General features: G+C 37.9%; 1 protein-coding gene across 1 annotated transcript in view; it reads right to left on the reverse strand.

The window, feature by feature from the left end:
- Window positions 1-3,242: 3,242 nt before the first annotated feature.
- The window catches only part of LOC148019987 (alpha/beta-Hydrolases superfamily protein), a 35,286-nt gene continuing 14,597 nt past the window's right edge, over window positions 3,243-23,931 (reverse strand). Inside the window, exons 2-9 of the mRNA XM_087700231.1 lie at window positions 21,295-21,534; window positions 21,146-21,192; window positions 6,182-6,300; window positions 5,860-6,020; window positions 4,475-4,584; window positions 4,295-4,394; window positions 3,867-3,990; window positions 3,243-3,741 (exon numbers count right to left, since the gene is read on the reverse strand). Of these exons, the coding sequence (XP_087556357.1) occupies window positions 3,607-3,741; window positions 3,867-3,990; window positions 4,295-4,394; window positions 4,475-4,584; window positions 5,860-6,020; window positions 6,182-6,300; window positions 21,146-21,192; window positions 21,295-21,534 (1,036 nt within the window). The 3' untranslated portion in view covers window positions 3,243-3,606. The remainder of the gene's footprint in view (window positions 3,742-3,866; window positions 3,991-4,294; window positions 4,395-4,474; window positions 4,585-5,859; window positions 6,021-6,181; window positions 6,301-21,145; window positions 21,193-21,294; window positions 21,535-23,931) is intronic.

Here is a 23,931-nt window from a genome sequence, read left to right on the forward strand (position 1 = left end):
TGATTATCTTTGAAAGTAAAAAACATCAATCCTACTTGGTGAAAAAATTCTAAATCAAGCACTTTTAGATATAGAGATAAAGATTTGGAACAAAATCTCATAGGCAATATCATTATTGTGCTACACTAGATTTATTATAGGCCAAGCGCCATAATAAAGCATCTTAGTCTTCTAGTTCTACCAAAAAATATAGGAGGTAAGCATAGCATACCTCTAAATGAGCCAAAATCATTATGGATAATAGTTGGTCTCTAAACACTTACATGGAAACACTTAGGCTTTTAGATAAAGGTAAGGATTTACTTTGATTTTTGGGTCTTCATTTTTTGTCTTTTGAAGTTTTTGGTTATATGCATAGATATTATTTAATAGATATTATTTAAAAAAGTTATAATTATTCATCTTCCACATAAAGTTCTACTAATAAAGGCTCTTGCATGTATTGATATGCTTTTTCTTCTCATGCACCCCCTTTTTTGTTTAATGATTTTTATTAGTTTTTATCATGTAATTTATACATGTTTTTTGAAAGTAACATAGTGCTTATTAACATTATATTCTACACTATTTATTTTTTGGTCCATTTATATGTCAATGTCATAACCAATCTTTGGATCTTGTTGGATCTACATTTTTTGTCTAATTCATGTTCATTTATCGTCACTATTAGTACCCATTATATGTGCCCAATGCTATTATTTTACCCTATATCATGTCAAAATGTGATTTCAGGTGATATAAAGGTCGTGTTGAAAGTGATCTAGGAGTCTACATTTGTAGCTCTCCTTATGCTAGGCTTCCCTTCTTGTCATTGGACCTCCCAAGGTTTGAATTTGACAACATGTAAGTGTGTGGTAACCTATAGAAAATCAAATGCACCTTATTGAGCCAAAGTCATTATGGTAAAGTATAATTAGGAGTTGAAAGTGTGGAAATTTTTTATTAGGTTGAAAAAACTATTAAGGTTTTCATAGTGACTAAAAATGATCTTCCACTATAATAGATTCGACCCATGGGCATGATTGCCAGTTGCACATTACGGCCCATGGACATGATTGCTAGTTGCACATTACTAGTGAATTTACAAGAGCATACATAAGACTCATTTAATAGCACAACCAACATGCAACCCCTAACAACAACTTAAACATGTAGATAAATACACAAAAATTTAAATGCATGTAAACATGATTCAAAGCTTTCACCACCTCATTTCAAATTTAAATCTTATTTTGAGATAAACAAGGTGAAAGAAGGGTTGAGTGCAAGACTGCGTGATAGACAAGATGCAAGATGAGACCCACAAGCTCCCATGTAAGAGATGACAGGGTTGAGCACTATCATGGAGGGTGTGTATTTTATTCCACACCCACTTGTCTTCTCCACACACATGAAGGTAAATTACTCTCACTACAATGCGTGAATGGTATATAAATGAAATACTCATGAAATATAAGATAAATATACATTCAAAATCGTTTTAAAATATTAGACCTTGCCATTAGAATAGGCAGTAGTAAAAGCTTTGGTCTATATAAGTCATTATAGATATCAAAATAAGCAACATAAGTGTCGTTAAAAAATCGATATAAAGTGACTATCATATCAATGCAAAATCTGACATTTGCAAACAACCATATCGATCGATATAGGCTTTAAAAAAGCAAGGATCTAGTTCTATCAAACATGGACTGATAATTAGATCTATATAAAACCCAATGCAAGCATACAAATAAAAGTGATTATAATCGATAGCTCATTTGTCTTTTTTTGCACCTTTTTATATGCTCATTAGGCATTGTTAATGTGAATAGAATCCACTTGTTATAAAAATTCACACAATGATATAGATTGAAGCAACAAAATGTTGAAATGTTTCTTTGAAAAGGAGAATAACCAAATAGTACTAATCTTTACTTTGCATTGTAGTATGTACATCAGTGTAGATGAAGCTTTAGAAGTCAAGTTTGGAATATCTACAATATATAATAACTCAAATACCAAAGCTTGGCTTATACTATAAAGTACAAATTTTATAGTCTAAGATGGTGTGTTTCATCCACTTCCCTTACTAAAGATATTCTATTCACTTGTTCTTGCTTCCAAGTGTCTCTCTTCAACATCCTCTCCTTACACAAATAAGATATCTTATGTATTAGGAATATGAAAAAGATCACAATGCTTATATTAGAGATACATAATTTTAAGCACATGAGCTCAAATATTTCAACACTATAATTAAGAATTAGTATTCACTAGAACTAAGAGTGTTCTTCTAAACTTTCAAGTGTGATTAAACTATAACCAATGATGTAGCTCTTAGAGAACAAAATCTATCTTGGATAGTACTATACTTTTCATATGCTTCCTTAGATTGAGAACTTGCCAATCATCATCATGTTCTTGTACTTTGATAGTATGTATTTGACAATATATTTTATCATTGAATGTGAGACCCATTGTCACTAGCTCAAACCCACCCGATGGTAGGCCTAAATAATATAAAGCATGTTTGATCCACCATTACTATACGTAAGCATTTGAAGATGGGCTAGATCATCTTTCCAATATGTTGTCTCGTAGCCAAATTGTAGGAGTCTACATACACTACACGTGAACCAAGATCAAGAGTCCAAGTATATCCCATGTGATCAAAGATATTAGGATGGAGAATGCACAGAAGAGAGACCCATAAATATTTGAAATTTTTACACTCCATGTCGTAACCTTTGTACACTCCATGTTGCAACCTTTAAAATAGAATGTACAGTTGATTCATGAAAATCCAAATATTTAAAATTACCTCATGTTGTAAATAGATAGGTAGAAAACAAACATACAAAACCTCCATGCACCAAACAAATAGAAGCAGACATCTTGACGTAATTAAAAGTTATCTCTACATAAACAATAACAATTTGTGCATAAGAATTGTCACACCCTACTTGCCTATTATCTGTACATAAGGAGCAGCTCTAAGTTAACCACTTTTTTGGGTATGGGATAAATACTTACTGACAAGGTTCTTTCTGAGGTTCCTACAATCTTGGTTTAATAATTGTACATAAAACAGCTCCAGCATTGTTGTAATTGCAGAAACTACACTGGAGATGAACCTGAAAGTTTAACGCTATATGAAATATACTTACTAACAGACCACTAGAATTGTTTCCAACTTTTACCAGATAAAAGTATCAAATTCGCCCCTCCATCTTTGTACTAGTCAGATCCCCTCCCAATCATTAGAAGTAAAAATCTATATCAAACCCGCCCATGAATAAAAGTCACCGGTTCTTTACAGGTATTCTTTAGCAAATGCTCTCATGTGCATTGTACACCTTGTATTTCTACAAACCAAGTTAGAAGATAAATATTGAGAGCTTTATGACTCAAGCAAGTGCAATAGGATATCAATCAAGAGTGATGTTGTGAACTGCATGTAGGCCAGTAAAAATATATTGTACATTTCTGAGATATAATATGACCTACATAACATAGATTCAATCAAGTGAACCAGTGAAGCCAATTTGAAGACTACTGAATCATGATACTGTAGTTCACCAAGTGATAGATGCCCTTGCGCAACAGACATAAGAAGATGTCCTTCTAACGAAGCTTCACAAGTCCTTCTGGCAGCTCAGAAAGATAACCTGGAACATTTTTCCTTAGATATTGTCGACAACTGTACAGGACAGCAGAAAGAAATCCATCCGCATTATCCAGAAATACAAAATGACCACCCTGAAATGACATGAAAACAAATAGATAAGTGAGCCAAAGACTTCCCATCTCGTATACCATTGGTTAGTACACACACTGGAATGCAATGATGGATGGCTACCCATACTTAACAAGAAACACCATACCCTGGGGACTCTGATTATCTCTTTCTGTACATTCATTCTCTCACAGGCACGTACAGCACCTTCGTAATCCATCCAATCCTCCATGCCATAAATGAATGAAGTGGGTACTTTCCAGTCAGGAGCACTGCAAAAATAACAGGCAGGTAAGCATGGGGCAAACTGATCCAACATCAAAGATCATCTAAGAAGAAAACTTGCACACAAAATACAAACCAATATCCATCCATAAATAAAAGCACCCTACACGTATGGCATTTTCATGGAAGTGACTGCATACACATAATTGTCATGCACAGCAATTGCCTAAACATTACAATGCTAAAATCCATACAGGAGAGCATCTGAGAAAGTAGTTGCAACGTACTGAAGAAAATGATAAAGAACCAAGAGAAACAAATCAATTTCTAAATTAACACAGCCAAACTAACCTGGATATAAGTGGGCTTCGAGCAAAGGCACCAAAGGCAAAAATATATTTTAAGCAAAGCTCTCCACTGGCTTTAGCAGCAAGGGTATGATAGATGTAATCTGCAGCAAATTCCACAAAGTTAAGAATGGGTTGGAAGGGATTAGCATGCAGTTGTTGAACTGTTAGGATAGATACAGACCAGAAAAGAGTCGTGATTCCTCATCATTCAACATATTGCCTGTAGAGCTGGTGACAAATCTAGCTGTTGTATACTTCTTGACTAGATCAGGACCCCAACGTCCTATAGTTCTGCAATCATCACAATACAAATCAATAGCAACAAAAAAAGTGAGACTAGTGTCACCAAACACTGCCATGGTAGAAAAGAATGACAAGATACCAAATGCATAAGGGAGTTACAATGCAATAGAGTAGGAGCCAACTACAAAGGGAGCCCTAGTGGAAATGAACTTTAACAGTTGCTGCTGGGGTACCTAGGTTAGGGACATCAAGTATCCCCTTGAAAATGACTTTCGGTGGCATGGGGGGAAGGGATTCACATGATTTAATACCCTATACTAAGGTCTGTGGAGTGTTTTAACACAATCAGGTTCAAAGAGGTTAGGAATTTGAAATTGAGGTTGGGCAACATTTAATGCTCTTTTAAATGAGGGCAGGGTCAAAGGGATATTCAACTCAAATTTGCATGTGGAGGCCCGAGTGAACATGGAAATTATTCAAATGTCAAGTTTGGGCCACTTTTGGGTTGCATGCAAGTTTATCTTCTAGGTCAGGCTCTTTGTTTCCCATTCTGGTTGGTTTCTTGGCCATGCAATGATGGAGGAGGGTGTGGAGATCAATTTTGGGTGAATTCATAGCAGCTGAAGGTCAATCTGGAGCAAAAGGTGTATTTGAGTAGGCGACAACATGTGGGAGCGTGTCATCTATTGCTTCTCTCTATATATATATATATCATTTTCTGACAACTCGACTTTGAACCTTTCAAGACTTTCTATCTTTGTAAACAAAACAGCATCAAATATGATAGCGTTTAACATGCATGTTCTTTTGTAGAAACTCTTTTCTATAGCTGCAGGTCACAGGTATAACTTCTGTGTCCTGCTAGAACAGCAAAGAGAACTCCAGCAACCACCATTGTTGCACCCAATCACATTCATTAACAGAGATAAATAACCTGATTACATTTCTGCAAGCGTCAATTGAGACACAGCAGCAGACTTACTAATGCACTTTGTTTATTGTAGGTCCAACTTTCTAGAAATTTTCCGATCAGAATTACAGATTAGTTTAATAACAGTATCCTATGTAAACACGTTCAAGAAGCAAAATAGGTACATAAAATATCAGCAACTCTCAATTCCATCCTGCACAAAGATGTTACTCTCTCCTCATTTTTCTATAGGAGAGAGTAATTTTGACTTCCTTACAGTTATTGCACTTGATCGTACTAAGGCTAGCATAAAAAGGTGTGCTGAAAGGAATAGGAAGCTCTAAAATCAAGTTAATACAATCAAAACATACTAATAAAAGAGAGAGATAAAAGCATGCAAGTCAATGACACACCTTACAAGAGTTTGGGGGGTAAAATTCGATTCCCAAAGATGATTAAGGATTGCCCCTGTCCAAGTGGATCGGAATTTAAGTAGCCGCTCATATTTTTCATCAGTTTGTGCTGAAAATCCAGCCGCACCCACTAATATCAGATGCTTAACATGTTCTGGATGCTGCAAGAAAGCATCACAGTCCAAACTCACTGAACCAAGCATTGGTGTATTTTAAAAGCGTCATGTAAGTGTACAGTATCATAAATCAGGTGAGTCACTGGTATCACGATTTATTGACAATAAAATGTGGTGAAACTTGAAAGTCCAAAAAGCCCACATACCTTTAAAGCATACTTTGCTGCAACATAGCCACCAAAAGAGTGGCCCAAAAGAATAAAATTTTCAAGCTTTTTTGCCTTCCGCCACTCTTCAAATGAGTCAATGAACCATGCCTCAGTCTCTGAGATGACAACAGAACCTTTTAAAATCTCTCCCTCCTCTATATAGGCGCGCACACTTATGTCGCATAAATATATGCATACTATTTTGTAATAAAGATCACTTTTTCTGCTGCAAATACAGGGTAGAGTCCCTCAATAAGAAAGATCATTTATAAGAATACAATCCGAAACAATCCCAAAACTAAACTATTGTTGACAACCTATTTGCTTAGTTTAAGGCACTTGAGAAGATCGGCAGAAAGATGAGGACAATGAATACATGTCAATCTGTCTAGTACAGAAGACCATGCAAATGCAACAAATCCAGTGTCAAGAAAGCCAGTAATAAGTCCATGTCAGCTGGGCAGACAGTTCCCCATACATTTTGCGAAGCCAAAGATTCATGGGAGGCTAATTCTTGCACATCTAGCAGCCAGTCGCACTGACATCTACTGATAAAAGTTTAGAGCATCTACACACTCCTCAGCCCCAATAGATTGGTAGCATCTTGTCAAATGAGAAAGCATCAAGGGAAGTGTGTGTAAGCTACACAACTTCTTGTACCCAACAGCTTTTTTGAAGTATGCACATTCAGAGATTGTTTGTAAGCATTTTAGAATGCTAGATCTTTTATTGTAGCTGCAACAAGCTTAGAAACATACTTGCAGAAAGTCAGCTGATTCAAAAGGTCTGTTCAATTGGGCAACACATGGCATCATTTAAATAGCCGATTGAGTCTTGATTTCCCTCCAAATGGATTTCAGCCTGCATTTCAAAATGCAAAATCCTTCATGCTTGCAAAAAATGATGACACCCCCTACCAATGCAAACCACATCCTAAATGTGGCAGATGCCTTTATTTGACAAAAATATGCTTTCAAAGTTACTTAGCCAATGGATTGACCACTCATAACTTGCAGTGAGTAATTTCTAACCCCCATATATGAACAACCAGGAATCCTCCTACCTTACCCACAAAGTGTGTTCAACATGTCAATGGCCACCTGGTAACCATTCCTTCATTGAATCAATCCTGATTGCCACTGCCACTCAGTCTGATAAGAAAAGTGGATGGCATCGTCACTTCCTTGCCAGCATCACAGCTTTCCTTGCACCTTTGGCATCTTTGACGAGTAACTCATCACATCAAAGCAATGCAGAAACCTTCTTCTAAATGGATCTTAAACATTACCTACATATTACTCGTATGGACATGACATGAAAGATATTCGCTGCTCATCAAAAGAGGCAAGAAAGTTCCATGTTACGATAGGAATTGGAGCTTAAAATTGCCAGAAAATTATCGTGCTAAGCACAATGAGCTAAACTAATACTTATTTGCATCCATAAGTTGAGCTAGAACCTAGAGCTAGAAACCAAGCTCATGTTTCATTGAGCTCTAGATCAAGTACACCCAAGACCCCGAGATATTAGTTGGTGCCAAAGGCAAAAGCTGTAATAAGTTATGCTTGACAAGTACTAGGTGGTACCCAGTGTCGGATTTGGGCCTAGACCAATTTATTGGCTACTAATGTCAATGGTAACATTAGAGACTCAACATTAGTTAGTTAATTAATGATAGTCTAAGGGTCAATCATTACTTAGGGACACTTGGGAGACAAATTGGCCTAGCCAATTTAATTATTGGCTAGTGAAAATTATTTTTTCGAGCACTAGAATAATTATTAAGCTGGATAATGCTGAAAAATGGTATTAGAAGGCTACCACTTGGCAAAACTTGCCATGCAAATGGAAAAAACGTTTTTGGGGGTTGGTGGAAGTCTATTCTAACCATTGTGACAAAGAAGGAAACTGTTAGAGAGCAAGAAGATGCTACTGATGTGATTTGCAACCACCAGGAACCATTCCTACAGCAAGTGACAGCAGTTTGGACCCCTCCAAGAGCAAGTGACAACAGCCCAAGGTGCTTCTGGTGTAGGTGACAACATACAAGAGGGGGCAACAATCTTTCTGGTGGTCATAAGTTGTAGGTGATAGCTTCCATGGCTGTTTGAGCAAGACAACAATAGTTTTTCAGCATTTCTCGCGGTGAGTCTCTGAAATTTCTCTCTACAATATTCTCTCTCATCCCCCAATCATCTCTTAAGTTATCTCAAGAAAATCCAGTCGTTTGAGTCATCATAGGTGGAGATATTGGAAAATCTTTGTTGCAAACCCTAATTTACAACAAGAATTAGGGTTTGGCAATCACCTCGAGAAGTATGCTCAAAATTGAGGGCCTAAGACTTAAATTCTACCATTTGAAATTGAGAACTTTTTGGGAGATTCAAGAGGCTAGTTAACCAATATCAAATTTGAGCTTGAATTTTTTTTTCAAGAAGCAAGGTAAAGGACACTCCCCGAGCAAACAAAGGGGCAAATTGGTTTGAACACTTGCTAATCAGTTTTGGCAACATACATTGATACCTACCTTAGCCCGCTCCCACAAGAGCCACTGGCTATTGGACAACTCTGCTCTCAAGTGTCTTGTAAATTCTTCCCTTTAGTTACAACATTGATTCATTCACTTCAGAGTTCTCTTTCTTCTTTGTTTGTGTATGTGTTTTTGCATTTTGTGTTTTGCATTAAGGGTTTGAGTTTTGTATATTACTATCTAAGTCTTTGTGTTTCTATCATGGTCGTACATTCTATGTTTTTTCAATGCAAACCCTACCATCTCTTCACATGATATCAGAGTCGATGCTCTTGTAAAGTGTATCCTGTGAATATTATGGAGGCTTGGTTTTGTGTGAGGTACACGAATGACACATAACTAATTCATAATGTCTCAGACACCTTCTTCTCGAGATCCCACGATGTTTTATCGAGCTTCTCCATCATTGAAGGCCCTAAGGAGACATTACGAACTTCACAAGGAAGACAACATCCCACCTTCACTTTCACCCTCTTTTTCTTCTCGTATTCCATATTTCAGTCTGTTGACAAAGGAGGAGTTTAAAGAGTACTTACGCATTACGTATAGTTGAGCTTACACCCCTCCTACCAACTTTGCTACTCCATCTAGACCAGTTGGTGAAGCTGGCCGCCTCTCCAATCATGAAGCTGAGTCGTATTAATCAAAATCCTCTTATATTTCTCATTTTGGTTTATAGGATCCAGATGATTATCAATATTTAAACTTCAATAGAGAGGGCTCTAGAAGTAGACATTCTTCATCAAGTACATCTACATCGTCTATTTCATTTGAGCATGTAAAGCACTCTTCTCAAATCCCTCCCATCCCACCCTCTTCTAATGCATAGCTCGATCTCCTCTCTACTTCATTCCAAAACCTCAGATTGCACTTCAGTTCCATATCCAACACACTAGGAGTTGGATCCTCCATCTCCACTCCTAGCACTTTCTCTTTCTCCATACCATATTCCACCTGCCCTCGCTTCACCGCTTCTTGGTATCACAACATATCATTAGGGAGAATGGCACCCTTTAACGCTTTGCCTTTCACATACCCACAAGTGAGCACTTCTTTTCACCTTGAAACCGTTATCATGGGCATTTCCATCAGTACCCCTGGACACTCATATCCCCATCCATCGACCTTCCAGATGCAAGGATTTCCATCATCACACACTACATGGGTTACTTCCACGCAAGAGTTTCCACCCTCTACCCCACGAATCCCTATTCCTCCTCCATGGGCTACTCATGCAGTCACCATACCCATATCCAATCAATCCAATCTCACTTCTAGATCCACTGTATACACTTCACGCATCCTACCCTAGGTACACCTTGCCACCTAATTAGACGTTTCATTGGTAACAATCTGATGATGGATATATGCAATGGTGACCACATCCTTAGGTTCTTCCATTGCATTTAATTATACACACACACATTCATTGCACGTCCTTCATTTAGATTTACTTTCTCCTTTATTTTACTTTGGAGCATCTCACTACTAGCCTCTATTTTATAGATTCCGATCTCTTTTGCAAGGTTTTATATTTCAATGTAGGGCAAACATACACATTTACACTAGTCCCTCCCGGGCTACAGATATGGAATGCACAACATTCTTTTCATGGTTTCATCTTCCTAGGAGATTTGCTCTTCTACCAAAATGGAGGGTTCCCCTCTGGAGGCGGATCATGCAACATCTCTCTTGATGCTATCATGGTAGTGACTCCTACCATGCACTTCTAATTGAGGTCTTTATCCTCATCTTCATCTATCATCATGGTTCTCAATACCACACAAACACAAACGTCGGGCTCCTCTTCCTTCTTCGGCATTGACATCCAAGATTGAGAGAGATTCCTACCCTTCTTGGTAAATGGATTCAACACTTGTCTTCGGCATCACAATATCAAGCTCTTCTTCCTCCTTCGGCATTGATATCCATGGTTAAGAGGGGGTTCCTACAACTTCTTGGTGTTCTATAAGATTTGACGCTTATCTTTGACATCAACAAACCGTCATCTCTGTAGTCTTGGTAGGCCACTGGGCAATCAATATAGACCCTTTGTTCGATGCCCTAGCTACTTTGGGGTGGGACACCTTGAGGTAACACCTAGCTTTAGTTTTTCTTACAGTCTCTTTCTCATTCCAATTTTGGCGTGGGAGGGAATGTCTAGAGAGTTTGTGTGTTCCACATGCAAAACCCTAATTTGGAAGGATCCTTCCACATCTATAATTAGGCACATTGCCCACTATTCAACCCAATCCTTATCTTGCAAGATTCAGCTATCACCCCTCCTCTTTCACTAGTTGTCCAACCCCCAACAACTGCTTCTATGTGGTCTACCACTATCACCAACCTCCCACTATTCCCGATGATTAACTTCAATCATCTACATTAGGTCGTTTTTGTGCTTTTAGCACTTTTCTTTATCAACCTCTGTTTCAACTAGTGGTTACTGCATTCAAGATCCGTCTCTAGTGGATAACACATATCGATACCTTCCTCTGCCTACTTCCACCAAAGCCGCCAATTATTGGACCGCTCTACCCTTGAGCATCTTGTACATTCTTCCCTTCATTTACACCGTTGATTCATTTACTTTAGAAATCTCTTTCTTCTCTATTTATGTTTGTGTTTTGTGTTTTACATTTTATGTTTAGGGTTTGAGTTTTGTACATCATTATCTGAGTCTTTGCATTTCAATCCAGTCGTGCATTTTGTGTTTCCTTAGTGCAAACCCTAGCATATCTTCACAAAATGATATACCAAATGATACTCATGTAAAGCATACATCAGCTGCAAATCACATGTAACTTCAATAATCTACTTCTCTTGCATGACCTATAAATGTACACTCGTACCAAATAATACTCGTGTAAAGTATACATCAGCTACAAACCACATGTAGCTTGCCCAATGTACTTCTCTTGCATGACCTGCAAATGTACATTCCATACTGTCCATATGTCTCATACAAGCCTTGCAAATGTACGTCACATCTCAATGCACATTCCATGTACTCCATACATATGAATGGCCTTGCGTATGTATAGTTTTAGAGCATGGGTGCAAACCACACATATTTGCATACCAACTCACAATGACTAGTACACTAAATACTAAATAGTAATCCCAATGGTAAAATACTATCATCATACAATACCCGAGATTCAAACCAAGTATATGTGAGATCCAATGCATAGCCGACTTGTCCATCACTAGGGGAGTGGAGCTGCAACCTCCCCCTAGAGCATCAAGCAATACTTTGGACTTCTGCTCTATTGAGCTTAAATGAGCCCAATCCAAAATTGGCTCTAACTAAAACACATCAAGGTAAAGTGCATCACTGAGGATGATCTATCAAGTCACCACCCTCCATTCATTTGCATCTATCATAGGTGAAAAAATACTAAATTAAAACCAACCTTCCTCCTCGAATAAGGTGGTAAATAACCTGATTAATCACTAATTACAACAAGCATAAAATTCACAAATTTGAAAATACACACTTTATTGCTTTAATAATTAGACATTTGACACCCTATTGGTCCCAAAATTAGCACCCCTTGCAGTATTTCTTCATCTTACATTGCAAATGAAAGGAGTACAGTTGAGATTCTCTAATCTCCTCTCCTAATCCAAGTGCCTCTTAATATCAAAACCGACAATAAATGCAAGCCTCCAAACCAATTTGCCCCTTGGTTTGCTTGGGAATTAGCCTTCACTCTACTCCTTCAAATACAAATTCAGCCCCAAATATTATATTGGTTGGCTGACCTCTTGAATCTCCTTGAAATTCCTCAATTTTAGCTGCCAGAATTCAAGTCCTAGGCCCTCAATTCTGAGCACGCCAGGCGGCTATCAAACCCTAATTTTAGTGATAAATTAGGCTTTATAGTAGAGAGTGACTAAATTCTCTTCCTTTGATGGCTCAAATTGTTGGAAAATACTGAGATAACTTAAGAGAATGCTGTAGTGAGAGAAATTTCAAAGTTTCATCGCAAGAAAGAGTGAAAAGCTGCTGCTACCCTACTCTAACAGCCATGAAAGCTGTCACCTACAGCTTAGGAATACCGGAAAGACTGCTTGCCTCTCCTATATGTTGCCACCTACACCAAAAGGACCTTGGGCTACTGCCACTTACTCCTAAAGAGCTCCAAATTGCTGTCACATGCTGTAGGACTGATCTCTAGTGGCTACAAACCACATTAGTTGTCTCTCCTTGCTTTCTAGCGGTCTTCTTCTCTCTCACAATGGCTGGAATAGACTCCACCAACCCCTAAAAACATTTTTCCTACTTGCATTAGCAAGTTTTGCCAAGTGGCAACCTTCTAATTTCATTTTTCAGCATTATCTAACTTATTAAATTGATTTTTAAAATATTAATTTTGAAAATTAATTTAATAATTATTCTAGTGCTCAAAAATTTAATTCCACCAACCAATAATTAAATTAGCTAGGTCAATTTGTCTTTCAAGTATCTTTGAGCACTTATTGGCCCTTAGACTAGCATTAATTAATTAATTAATCATGAGTCTCTAGTATCATCACTAACATTAGTGGCCAATAAATTAGTCTAGGTAACACCGAGTATCACCTAATACCTATCAGGCATAACTTATTACAACTTTTGCCTTTGACACCCACTGCATCCTCAGGGTCCTTGGCCTGTTACCATGAAACAGCTGCCATGTGCATCACATGTGTTAAACAACCTTACACATTTGATTAATACCTTAATCAAATGTTATTGGCAAGATTAGAGCATCTCAAACATCCCTATGGCAGACCTTCCACTTGAAATCACTACACTCATCGTCGATTACATTGCATTGTGCCAAAGGAAAAGCATAGTGCGCTGAAATCTCCATAAGGCATCACAATCACAACATTGGCCATTGTTGTCCAACCACGCCATATGCTCCAAACTCGCTAAAATTTTCCAGCCAACATTTCAATAACATAAAACTGAAACCGTTGCTAGAAAGCCATTGGATGTATCCATAACTTATATTTATTTTAATTGTTCCGACTTCAAAACCATAGTAAAGCATATTCTCAGCATAAACCATGGCTGAAACTGTTAATGGCATTTACTAACATGATGTTGTCCATGGAACTAACTATAAACCATTGAAAACCAAGTATCAACTAATCATAAACTAATCAATACAGAAACTGATTGCAAAACTGACTGGTTAATGCAAAAACTGATTGCAAAAACTAATCAATAATTAATTAATTTGATCAGTGACCAATAATTAATGCAGTTTGATCCTAATTATCAGTTTATGATCCTAATTCTCAGTGACCAATAATTATTACAGCTTGAATAATTAATACAACTTCATCCTAATTATCAGTGATCGATAATTGATGCAAAACTGATCCTAAAAGTGACCATAATTAGTTCTCAAATTGATCAAGAACTGAGCTGAAACTATTCAAAAAATTTGTCTCAAAACTAAGGTAAAAACTCATGCCGAACCAATCATAAACTAATTCAAAAGTATAGTTTCAGTGCCTGGGTGAAACTCATACTCATCTGCATACATCTCACAGTGACTAGTACACTGAGTAATGACCTTATGGGTTAGAAATTGTCAACACAATACCTTGGATGCATGCTGAATATATCTGAGATCCACTACATACAAGAGTTGTCCACAACTAGCGGAGTGGAAGTGCTATCTCCCTCTTGAGCATCAGGCAATACTCTAGACCCCTGCCCTGTTAAATCTGATTGAGCCCAAACTGAGATCGGTGTGACTAAAAGGCATCTAGGTAAAGCAGCAACAACTAAGAATGGTTTGCCAAGTCATCCTCTTCCATCCATTTTGCATCTGGTTGTAGGCCTTTCTTCCCCTTAAGCATTGCAATGCTTTATACTTTCACATTGCTGCAATTCCAACTTAACTAATATGCAACATTGCATCCAGTTGACTAGCCCCTCATGTGTATCTGACATTCTAAGAGCACCAGATGCATTAGGAACCATTCTTGTTTGCATACTTTGGACCATTGCAATGTGATTGTGCATGGGAATTTGCAAACTACCATCCATACCAAGATACATTTTTCCATACATTGCATGCATTACTAGCAACATTTTTCCTATACGGAGTATTTGCATGACCAGCATTAATACCATGAGTCCCAAACACAATTGGTTGCATATATGCATTGCCAAACTTGCCACTTTGTGCCCTAGCATCATGTCAACAATGCTATACATGGGGTTATGCATATTACCAGCCATACCCGGATACATTGGGCCTTGCACACCACGCATTGTTTGCTACATGTGATGAGGAGTTGTGTCATACATCCCCATATGCGGTCCTTGACCAACCATACCATGGAAACTAGTGCCACCACCAAAGCATAATGGCTGGCCCATCATTGCATACATGCCCTGCTATTCAAAAAGCATTAAATTGGCACTTTCAAGTTGGCCTTACTATGCATCAATTGCCTCATAAGTACCAATTGTTTTGCTTCATTAACATCTTTGGGAGCTTCAAGTGAAGGCTTTGACATTTCCTTCGGTGCACCTTGTTGTCTCGAAGCTATAGAAGATGACTTCTTCTTCTTGCCCCTGCTATCCTTCTTCAGAGCATTCAAAAATCATATAAATTGAGGATAATTTGCCAATTGCACAAACATTTTAGCTATTGTCATCAACTGATCTTTAAAATGATCATCGAATTCCTCTTGCTTTTATTGGTCATCAGCTTTTGAAGGACTAGAAGAACCCACATTTTGATCTAAACCCACATTATCACCTTGCTATCCATGTTGTCTGTTCAAGCATTGCATTTTCTCGAACACTCTGTGAATTTTCTAATTGAGAGGCATCATCCTTGCTTGATCCCATCTCACTATCTGAAGACATTCTTGTTGCAATGCTCAACTGAATACAATTTCAGCACTAGAGCAAAGCTTCTGACCTTCAATGAGATGCCTCAAGCCCATCAATTTAAGGAATTGATCGTATATCCCGACAATAAAACCTTACAAACCAGCCTTCCTTCTTGGAGAGGATGCTAAATAACCTGATTAAGCACTAATCACAACAAGCATAAATCCACAAAATTGAAAATGCATACTTTATCACTTTAATAATTAGACATTTAACACCCTATTGGTTTCAAAATTGGCGCCCCTTGCGGTATGTCTTTATCTTATATTGCAAATGGAAGAAGTACAACTACGATCGTTCGATCTCCTCCGCTAATCCAAGTTAATAATTAGACATTTGACACCCTATTGGTTCCAAAATTGGTGCCCCTTGCAGTATTTCTTTATCTTATATTGCAAATGAAAGAAGTACAACTGCGGTCCTCTAATCTCCGCTAATCCAAGTGTCTCTTGCTGTCAAAACTCACTACCAAGCCTCCAAACCAAATTTCCCCTTGGTTTGCTTGGGGATTGGCATTCACCCCGCTTCTTGAAAAACAAATTCAGCCCCAAATCTGATATTGATTGGCTAGCCTCTTGAGTCTCCTTGAAATTCCTCAATTTTAACTACTAGAATTCAAGTCCTAGGCCCTCAATTCTGAGCACTCAAGGTAGCTGTCAAACCCTAATTTTTGCTATAAATTAGCATTTACAGCCGAGATCGATTGAAATCTCTTCTTCTGATAGCTCATATTGCTGGAAAATGTTGAGATAACTTGAGAAATGGCTGGGGAATGAGAGAGAATGTTGTAGAGAGATTTCAAAGTTCCATTGTAAGAAATGCTGAAAAACTCATGCTATTCTACTCAAACAACCATGGAAGCTATCATCTACAGCTTAGGGCCACAAAAAAGACTGTTGCCCCCTCCTATATGCTATCACCTACATCAAAAGAACTGTAGTAGCCTTCTAATCTCATTTTTCAGCATTATTTGGCTTATTAAATTAATTATTAATATATTAATTTTAAAAATAATTTAATAATTATTCCAATACTCCAAAAATCAATTCAACCAACCAATAATTAAATTGGCTAGGCCAATTTATCTTCCAAGTATCCCTGAGCAATTATTAATCCTTAGACTTGCATAATTAATTAATTAATGCCTAGTCTTTAATGTCACCACCCACATTAGTGGTCAATAAATTGGTCTAAGCCCAAATTTGACACCGAGTACCATCTATTACCTATCAGAAATAACTTATTACAACTTTTGCCTTTGATCCTCATAGCATCCTTGAGGTCCTTCGCCTATTACCATGAAATGATTGCCATGTGCATCACATGTGCTAAACAACCTTCACGTCCGCAAGATTAAAGCATCTCAAAATTTCACATCCTCGTGACAAAACCTTCACCAAGAAGTATATGAAAACTTTACTTCTAACTCTTCATGCCCCAAAAATTCCACTAAGTTCTAAGCCCTTTTTCCCTTTCAATCACACAAATCCTTGGAACTTTCACATTGCTCTCAAATGATACATTGGCTGCATTTTTCTCGTCACCAGCCCTATAGGAACAATTTGGATGACCAACATTAGTAGCACAAGTCCCAAACACATTGAGCTGCATATATGATTACCAAACGTGCTACCTCGTATCCCAAGCACAATGCCAACATTGTTATACATAGGATTTTGCATTCCACTTGCATGCTCGGATACATTGGGCCTTGCATAGTGGTTGCATACCAAACACATTTGGTCCTTGCCTCCCATGGCTAAAGCACTATTAGCCATTGCTTGGAACATCAAACCACCACCAAAGTTCCCCAGGTGATCCACATTAACATGTATACCTTACTACCCAAAAAGCATTGGATTGGCACTTCCAAGTTGGCCTTGCACATGCATCAATTGCCTACTAGTATCATTTGCTTATGTTCATTTTCCATATTTGAGATATCATGCTATTGGATTGGCTCTTCCTTTGATGCATCTTGCTATCCTAAAGCTTTTAAAGACGATATCCTTTAATTGCCTTTGCACCTCTTTTTTAAGGGGTTCAAAAAGCGCATAAAATACAAAACCTTTACCAATTGCACAAACCTTTTAGCTACTATTCTCAATTGATCTTTAAACCGGTCATTAAATCCCTCTTTCTCTTACTAGCTATCAACTTTAAGAGGCCTAGAAGAACCCTCATTTTGGATTACACCAACATTAACTACCTATGCTGAGTGCCTTATCCAAGATTAGGCATTGCATTTCCCCACATTTTCAGCTTGAGAGGCATCATCACTACTCGATCCTATCTAACCATATGAAAATGTGCTAGTTGTAGCACTTAATTGAAGCACTAATTCCAACAAGCAATAAAATTCAAATAAATTGAAATACAAATATTACCACTTCATTTTGGGCAATGGAGACCCTATTGGCCCTAAAATTGGCGCCCCTTCAATCTTCAATAGATATTGTTGTTTGAAGCAAACAGCAAGTCTTTAAACCAATTTGCCCCTTGATTTACTTTGGGATTAGCCTTCAATTTGCTCCTTTAAAGACAAATTTTGCCCCAAACTTAAGGTTGACTAGCTGGCTTGTTGAAATTCTTTAAAACTCCCAAATTTCAGTTGCTAAATTTCAAGTATTAGACCCCAATTTCTAAGCACTCTTTCCAAGGTAGCTAGTAAAGCCTAATTTCTGCTGTAAATTAGTAAATTAGGGTTTAGCAGCACAAATTCTTCAATTGCTCCCTATTGAACTAAATTTAGCTCAGATCTCTTGAGCAAAGCTGAGAATTGCTTGAGAGAATAGAGAGAAAACTGAAGAGAGAGAATTTTAGAGTTTCATCGCCAAAATTGGCTGAAATTTAATGTTGCCCTACTATGATTGGTTGATTGACTACAGCCCACCATCAACAAGAGCCCCACATCCAATCACTTGCCCTTGTGGACCCCAAAATTGCTATCAATTACATGTGGACACCCTATAGGGGTGGGTTGTCGCCTACATCCAATGGCCTCCTAATCAACTGGGGGTAGCTCTTTGATGACCTCCAATGGCTAGCTTTATTATCAATGGCTAGAAAATTGCAGAAATAGCTCTCTCCTCCTCCTCTCCTAACCTCCACAATGCTAGAGTAAGGACCCACCAACCTCTAATAGTTGTTTCCTCACTTCCATTGGGCAAGTTTTGTCAAGTGACAGCCTTTTAATTGCAATTTTTAGCAAATCTTTGGCCTAATTAAATTAATTTTTAAAATAATTCTAAGAATACATTTATTATTCATTCTTGCTCAAAAAATTAACGATGCCAACCAAAAATTAAATCAGCTAAGCCAATTTCTCATCCAAGCAATCATGAGCATTTATTAGCCCCTGAATGAGCATTAATTAATTGATTAACGCCTAATTCCTAACGTCACTGCTGTTGATATTAATGGCTAATAAAATATTCTAGGCTAAAATCTATCACCACACTAGTACCTAACTTATATAATTTATTACAACTTTTGCCTTTGACACCCACTGATATCTTGAGGTCCTTGGTGCATCATTGTGAAATAACTAATGTGCACATCACATGTGCACCTCGCATTCGCACATCTAATTAACACTTAATCAAATGCTAAGCAAAGAATCAAAATTTCACATCCCCATGGCAAGTGAACAATATATTTAAGAGGTGGGGGGAAACCCAAGGCTAGGTTGAAGGTGCTCTCCTAACATGAGCACAAACTTGCAAAAGACAAGGGGCTATCCATGATTTTTTTTCTCAAATTTTAGAGGTGATTGGCTTACCAACAATATTGAAACTAGCCTTGCTTCTTGGATGGATATTAGAGCAACCAAATATTTCACAAATCTGAAACAAATACATTACCACATTAATCTTAGACACGCGACACCTAATTAGCCCCAAAATTGCCACCCCTTGCAATATTTCTTTAACTTGTTTTGCTTCGAATGTGTAGTACACTAAGATGTAGGCTGATCTCTCCACAAAATCCAATACTTTGGTCTGTCAAAAATGACAAGCAGCATTAAGATCCAATTTTCCCTTGATTCTAATACAAATTGGACCTGAATTGGACCGAGAACACTAGTATGCAAACCAATCTCAATGTTGGATGTGCAATCCCTTCAGATATGCTGTAACTACGTCAATTCCACCAGCTGCTCTCATTGCCAAGTTTCAAATCATGGACATGCCTCCTAAGGTGGCTGAGAAAACCTAAATTCTGCATAAATTTAGGGATTTCCAATCTACTGTAGAAATGGAGAACTGGAGAGAGAGAGAGAGAGAGAGAGAGAGAGAGAGAGAGAGAGAGAGAGAGAGAGAGAGAGTCAGTCAGTTAAAGAGAATCTTTCAAATGGTAACTGTGATGGCGATTCTTATGGCACCAACAGCTTCAAAAGGGGGGGTAAAACCTCCACACAACTGACCAGCCCTCCTCTTCTATTGCCCCCTCTCTTTGAGGCAAAAAAATTTGCTGCCCTTGTCCCACATGATTTGCTCTATCACCTGTCTCCAAGCTGATCTGCCAGCCCACAAAAATGCACAAAATAGCAGTCTCCCTGCTAGAATGAGCCTTCCTCAGTCTCAACCAGCCCCAATGGTCTCAAACATGCCTTGTATGTCGAGTTCTCTCTTGGCAAGTGGCACACCTTCCAATGCAGTCTCAGCCTCTAGACTCTAATCCACAGAGACTACATGGTTCTAGAAACTGTTTATACTTCCAAAAAATATATGTAGGAAAAAAAGCTGGGTGATGTAGGTTTGTGGCCATTCGTGTCAGTTTTTGCTTTATTCATGGCCATTCTGGCTCGTTTTCTGTCAACAAGCTCTAGAAACAGTGCATAGGTCTTTTGTCAGGAGGACAATTTGTAAAGCATTAAATCCCAAAACATCTAGATTCCAACATTAAAATATTATTTTTTCTAGGACCAGTATGCTATTTTCTTCATGCATCCTTTGTTTCAGACATTTGCAAATGTTGGGTTCATGAACCATATGGGCACAAAGAAAACTATGCATTGAGGTGCATCCTAATTGTTTGTGGAGACACTCCATATACTGAGAGATTGACTTGGTCTATGTACTATGTGCAATCACACATGTTTAGAACAACTTTGTTGGAAATCTTCTGCAAGTCCTCAAGCTTAATGGCATTTCCAGAATGATCTGCTATCTACTTGTTCACGTTCACATCATTTACTCCAAGGGATTTGTATATACATTTACCCTTTTGGTCATTCTGATGTGGAAATACCTGGTAGACTTCAAGTATGAGTTGGCCCTTTTTTTAAACACAGCAAAAACAAAGAGGCATCTAAGGCATGATTGATAACTGATATGTCTTACATTTGCTGAAATAAACTCAATAGACCCAAACAACAATCAAGACAGAACAAACTGTTTGATTCATCCACCTTTTTAAAGTTTTCATTTGCTCCATTCATTTCTAAAAAAAGCTAATCAAGTCGGAAACAACAAATGATAAAAGGGCAAAGTGTACGTGTTTCTCAGGAGACAACCTTCAGTACTCTTGCAAGTGAAATCAGGACGGCTTGAAGCACCCCATCTGAAGACAAACACATGTCAAAAACTCCAGCCTTGTGCACAAACTGAGAGCGAGCACATGATACACCAAAAATGAAATAGCAAAATAATTACAATTGCTCACCCAAGCTGATCTATAGCCACAACAGTGAAGTGTTTGGCAAGGGCCTCAAAATTGCGGAAGAAAAAACCCTGAGATGCCCCATAACCATGTACCAAAACAATTGTAGGAGCATCTTCAGATTTATTTTCGAAGGTTACTGTATTAATATATCTTGGATCAGGACTTGCTGACCGGAACCATCTAATGCTTGAGCCGGGTGGGCCTGATCCAATGTTCACCTGCTCCTGACAATAGGGTGTCCTGCAATTCGATAATGAGCAAGAAATGAGCATGTTGGAATACTTAAAATACCTAAAAGAGAAACTTGTCCTGGTATAATATTCTAAATGAAATTCTTACTAACCAATATGAAGCTTTTAGCACAGAAAATATTAGCAGATGTAGGAGGAAGGGCCAGAAGTTATACACAGCACAGTCAATCACATGGAGAACAATAAAGACCAGTAGAAGTAAGCTGTTTTAAAGCTTGTACCCTGTTACTATAGGAGTTACAATGCCATTCATAGGTGCAGTCTCATCACCTTTCTACATAGTATCACTATCTTTTACACGACTAATGTGAAAAAATGCAATGCATATTGATGCTTACTAGATACTTCAAAGTGTTGGGCTGCTTTACCTAATAAGCACATACCATATTATCAATGCTTATGGATGCTGCTTTATTCTTGCTCCAATAACAATTCAAGAAAACCCTTGGTCTCTACTCTAGCATTGCTACAATTGCACCCTCAGATACTCATAGGAGTGTACCTCAACAAAGGAGTGTGAAATTAATCAACCAAACAACTCTATCAAGGTCTTGTCAAATTGGGCAATCTTGATATAACACCCTTGTGCGTAGCACCTGTTGAAAACTATGGCAAGAGGGAAAAGCAAGAAAGCAAGCAATCATGAAGAAGCAATGGAGGAGCAAGAGGAAACTCACAACTCTATTGTTCAAGATAAAGAAAATGAAGAAGATACAAGAGATAAGTCACACCCTAAAATGGACTAGGGTAAGGTGTGTACAAAAGCCCAAGGGAAAACCTCTTAAAGAGCGATTTGAGAAAAAACCCAGATCTTGGATTGGCTCTTAACACTACACCCTCCTAGAAATCCATGCATCCTCTCCAACTCATGGGCAACTAATAAATAATACGTGGAGATTGACATGCTACACCTATGTGTGTTATCCATATGCAAAACCTCCAATGTAACATTCATGCCCCTAAATTTCCAATTTTGCACTACATGGATTTGTTTATCCTTCTCCTTTTCATGACCTTCATCTTCCCCTTCTTTTCCCTAAGGAAGTTCCAAGCAAAGGGATTCCATGACAAACAATTAAATATAATTTATTTTCCTTTGCCCTCTTGTACTATTTCTACCCCAATGTTTTATCTTCTACAAAAGTTGGTGGCGTTTATATTGATTAACACACAATTTTCTTGTCAATTTCCCATGGGTTCCAAGGTTTCCAATTCGCCTTGGACTCCACATCAATGGGGCTCATAAATGCACCCAAAAGTGCACTATCTTCATAAATTGATCCAAACTTGATCACCTCTTTAAGGGACTTGGGCACACACTACATTGGACTTCCCTTTTCTATACCTTGTCTAGTCCCCTAACAAAAACCCTAGTAATTTGGAAGTCATCAACTCCTTCCAATATGAGGATTATCTTGCGATGTATGTTAGCAAGGTCTATCCTTTTGCATGACCTTATCTCAATTCTCCCAAGTTCTTTGCACTTCAGTTTCGAAAAGGAATTCCTTTAAAAAGATGGTTTAAAATTGAGCCCAATCTTCAAGAATTCTATTGGCCTCTTTTAAGACTCGCCACAACTTATATGATTTAGGCCCCAATGATAATCTTGCCTCAAGCACCTAGTACTCTCGTGGTGTGTTCATTAGTCTATAGAGGTCTCACTATTTTTTCATGGATAATATTCTCTTTATTTCTATAATTTCTTCCTTGTTAAATTATAAAGATTTCATATCTTTGAGTATCGAGTTAACCCTTATCTTCCTTGTTAAATTATAGAGGTCTCACTATTTTTTCATGGATATAATATTCTCTCTTTATTTCTATAATTTCTTCCTTGTTAAATTATAAAGATTTCATATCTTTGAGTATCGAGTTAACCCTTATACTTAATAGTCATTCCTTGGGCCACATGTTAAGGAAATAACTACAAGGTCTTGACTCACACCACCTATATCCTTTGATGTGAAAGGTGTCTTTAAGTCTATGAGTATGACCTTGCTAGCAGTCTAGTCACCTCATGTGTGAGTTTGGGCATGAGGTTCGATGGGCCATGCATTCTAGATATTTTAGGTATTTTTTATATGCCATTTTGATGGTGATTTATGCATTTCTTGCTGGCCGACCTGATACATTTATTGCATTATTTTTGGTATATTTATTTGGCCCCCTCCTCCACAATATGGTCATTCATCACTTGTAGATTCTTGTGCATGCCTTGTTGGATAGAGGGAGCTGGTGCCAGTGCCCACACAACCAGTGACTCACTATTGTACGCGATTGACTTGTGTTTGGTATATGGATTCCATTTCCTAACCGTATCTCTGAGTTCTCCTTTGCAATCTTCTCGTGTTTTCCCTTCTCCCTATCTTCTATCTTGTGTTCCGCA

Source organism: Lygodium microphyllum, chromosome 19 (assembly GCF_053477565.2).
Source record: "Lygodium microphyllum isolate KBCC chromosome 19, Lygodium_microphyllum_v1.1.10, whole genome shotgun sequence".
NCBI lineage: Eukaryota > Viridiplantae > Streptophyta > Polypodiopsida > Schizaeales > Lygodiaceae > Lygodium > Lygodium microphyllum.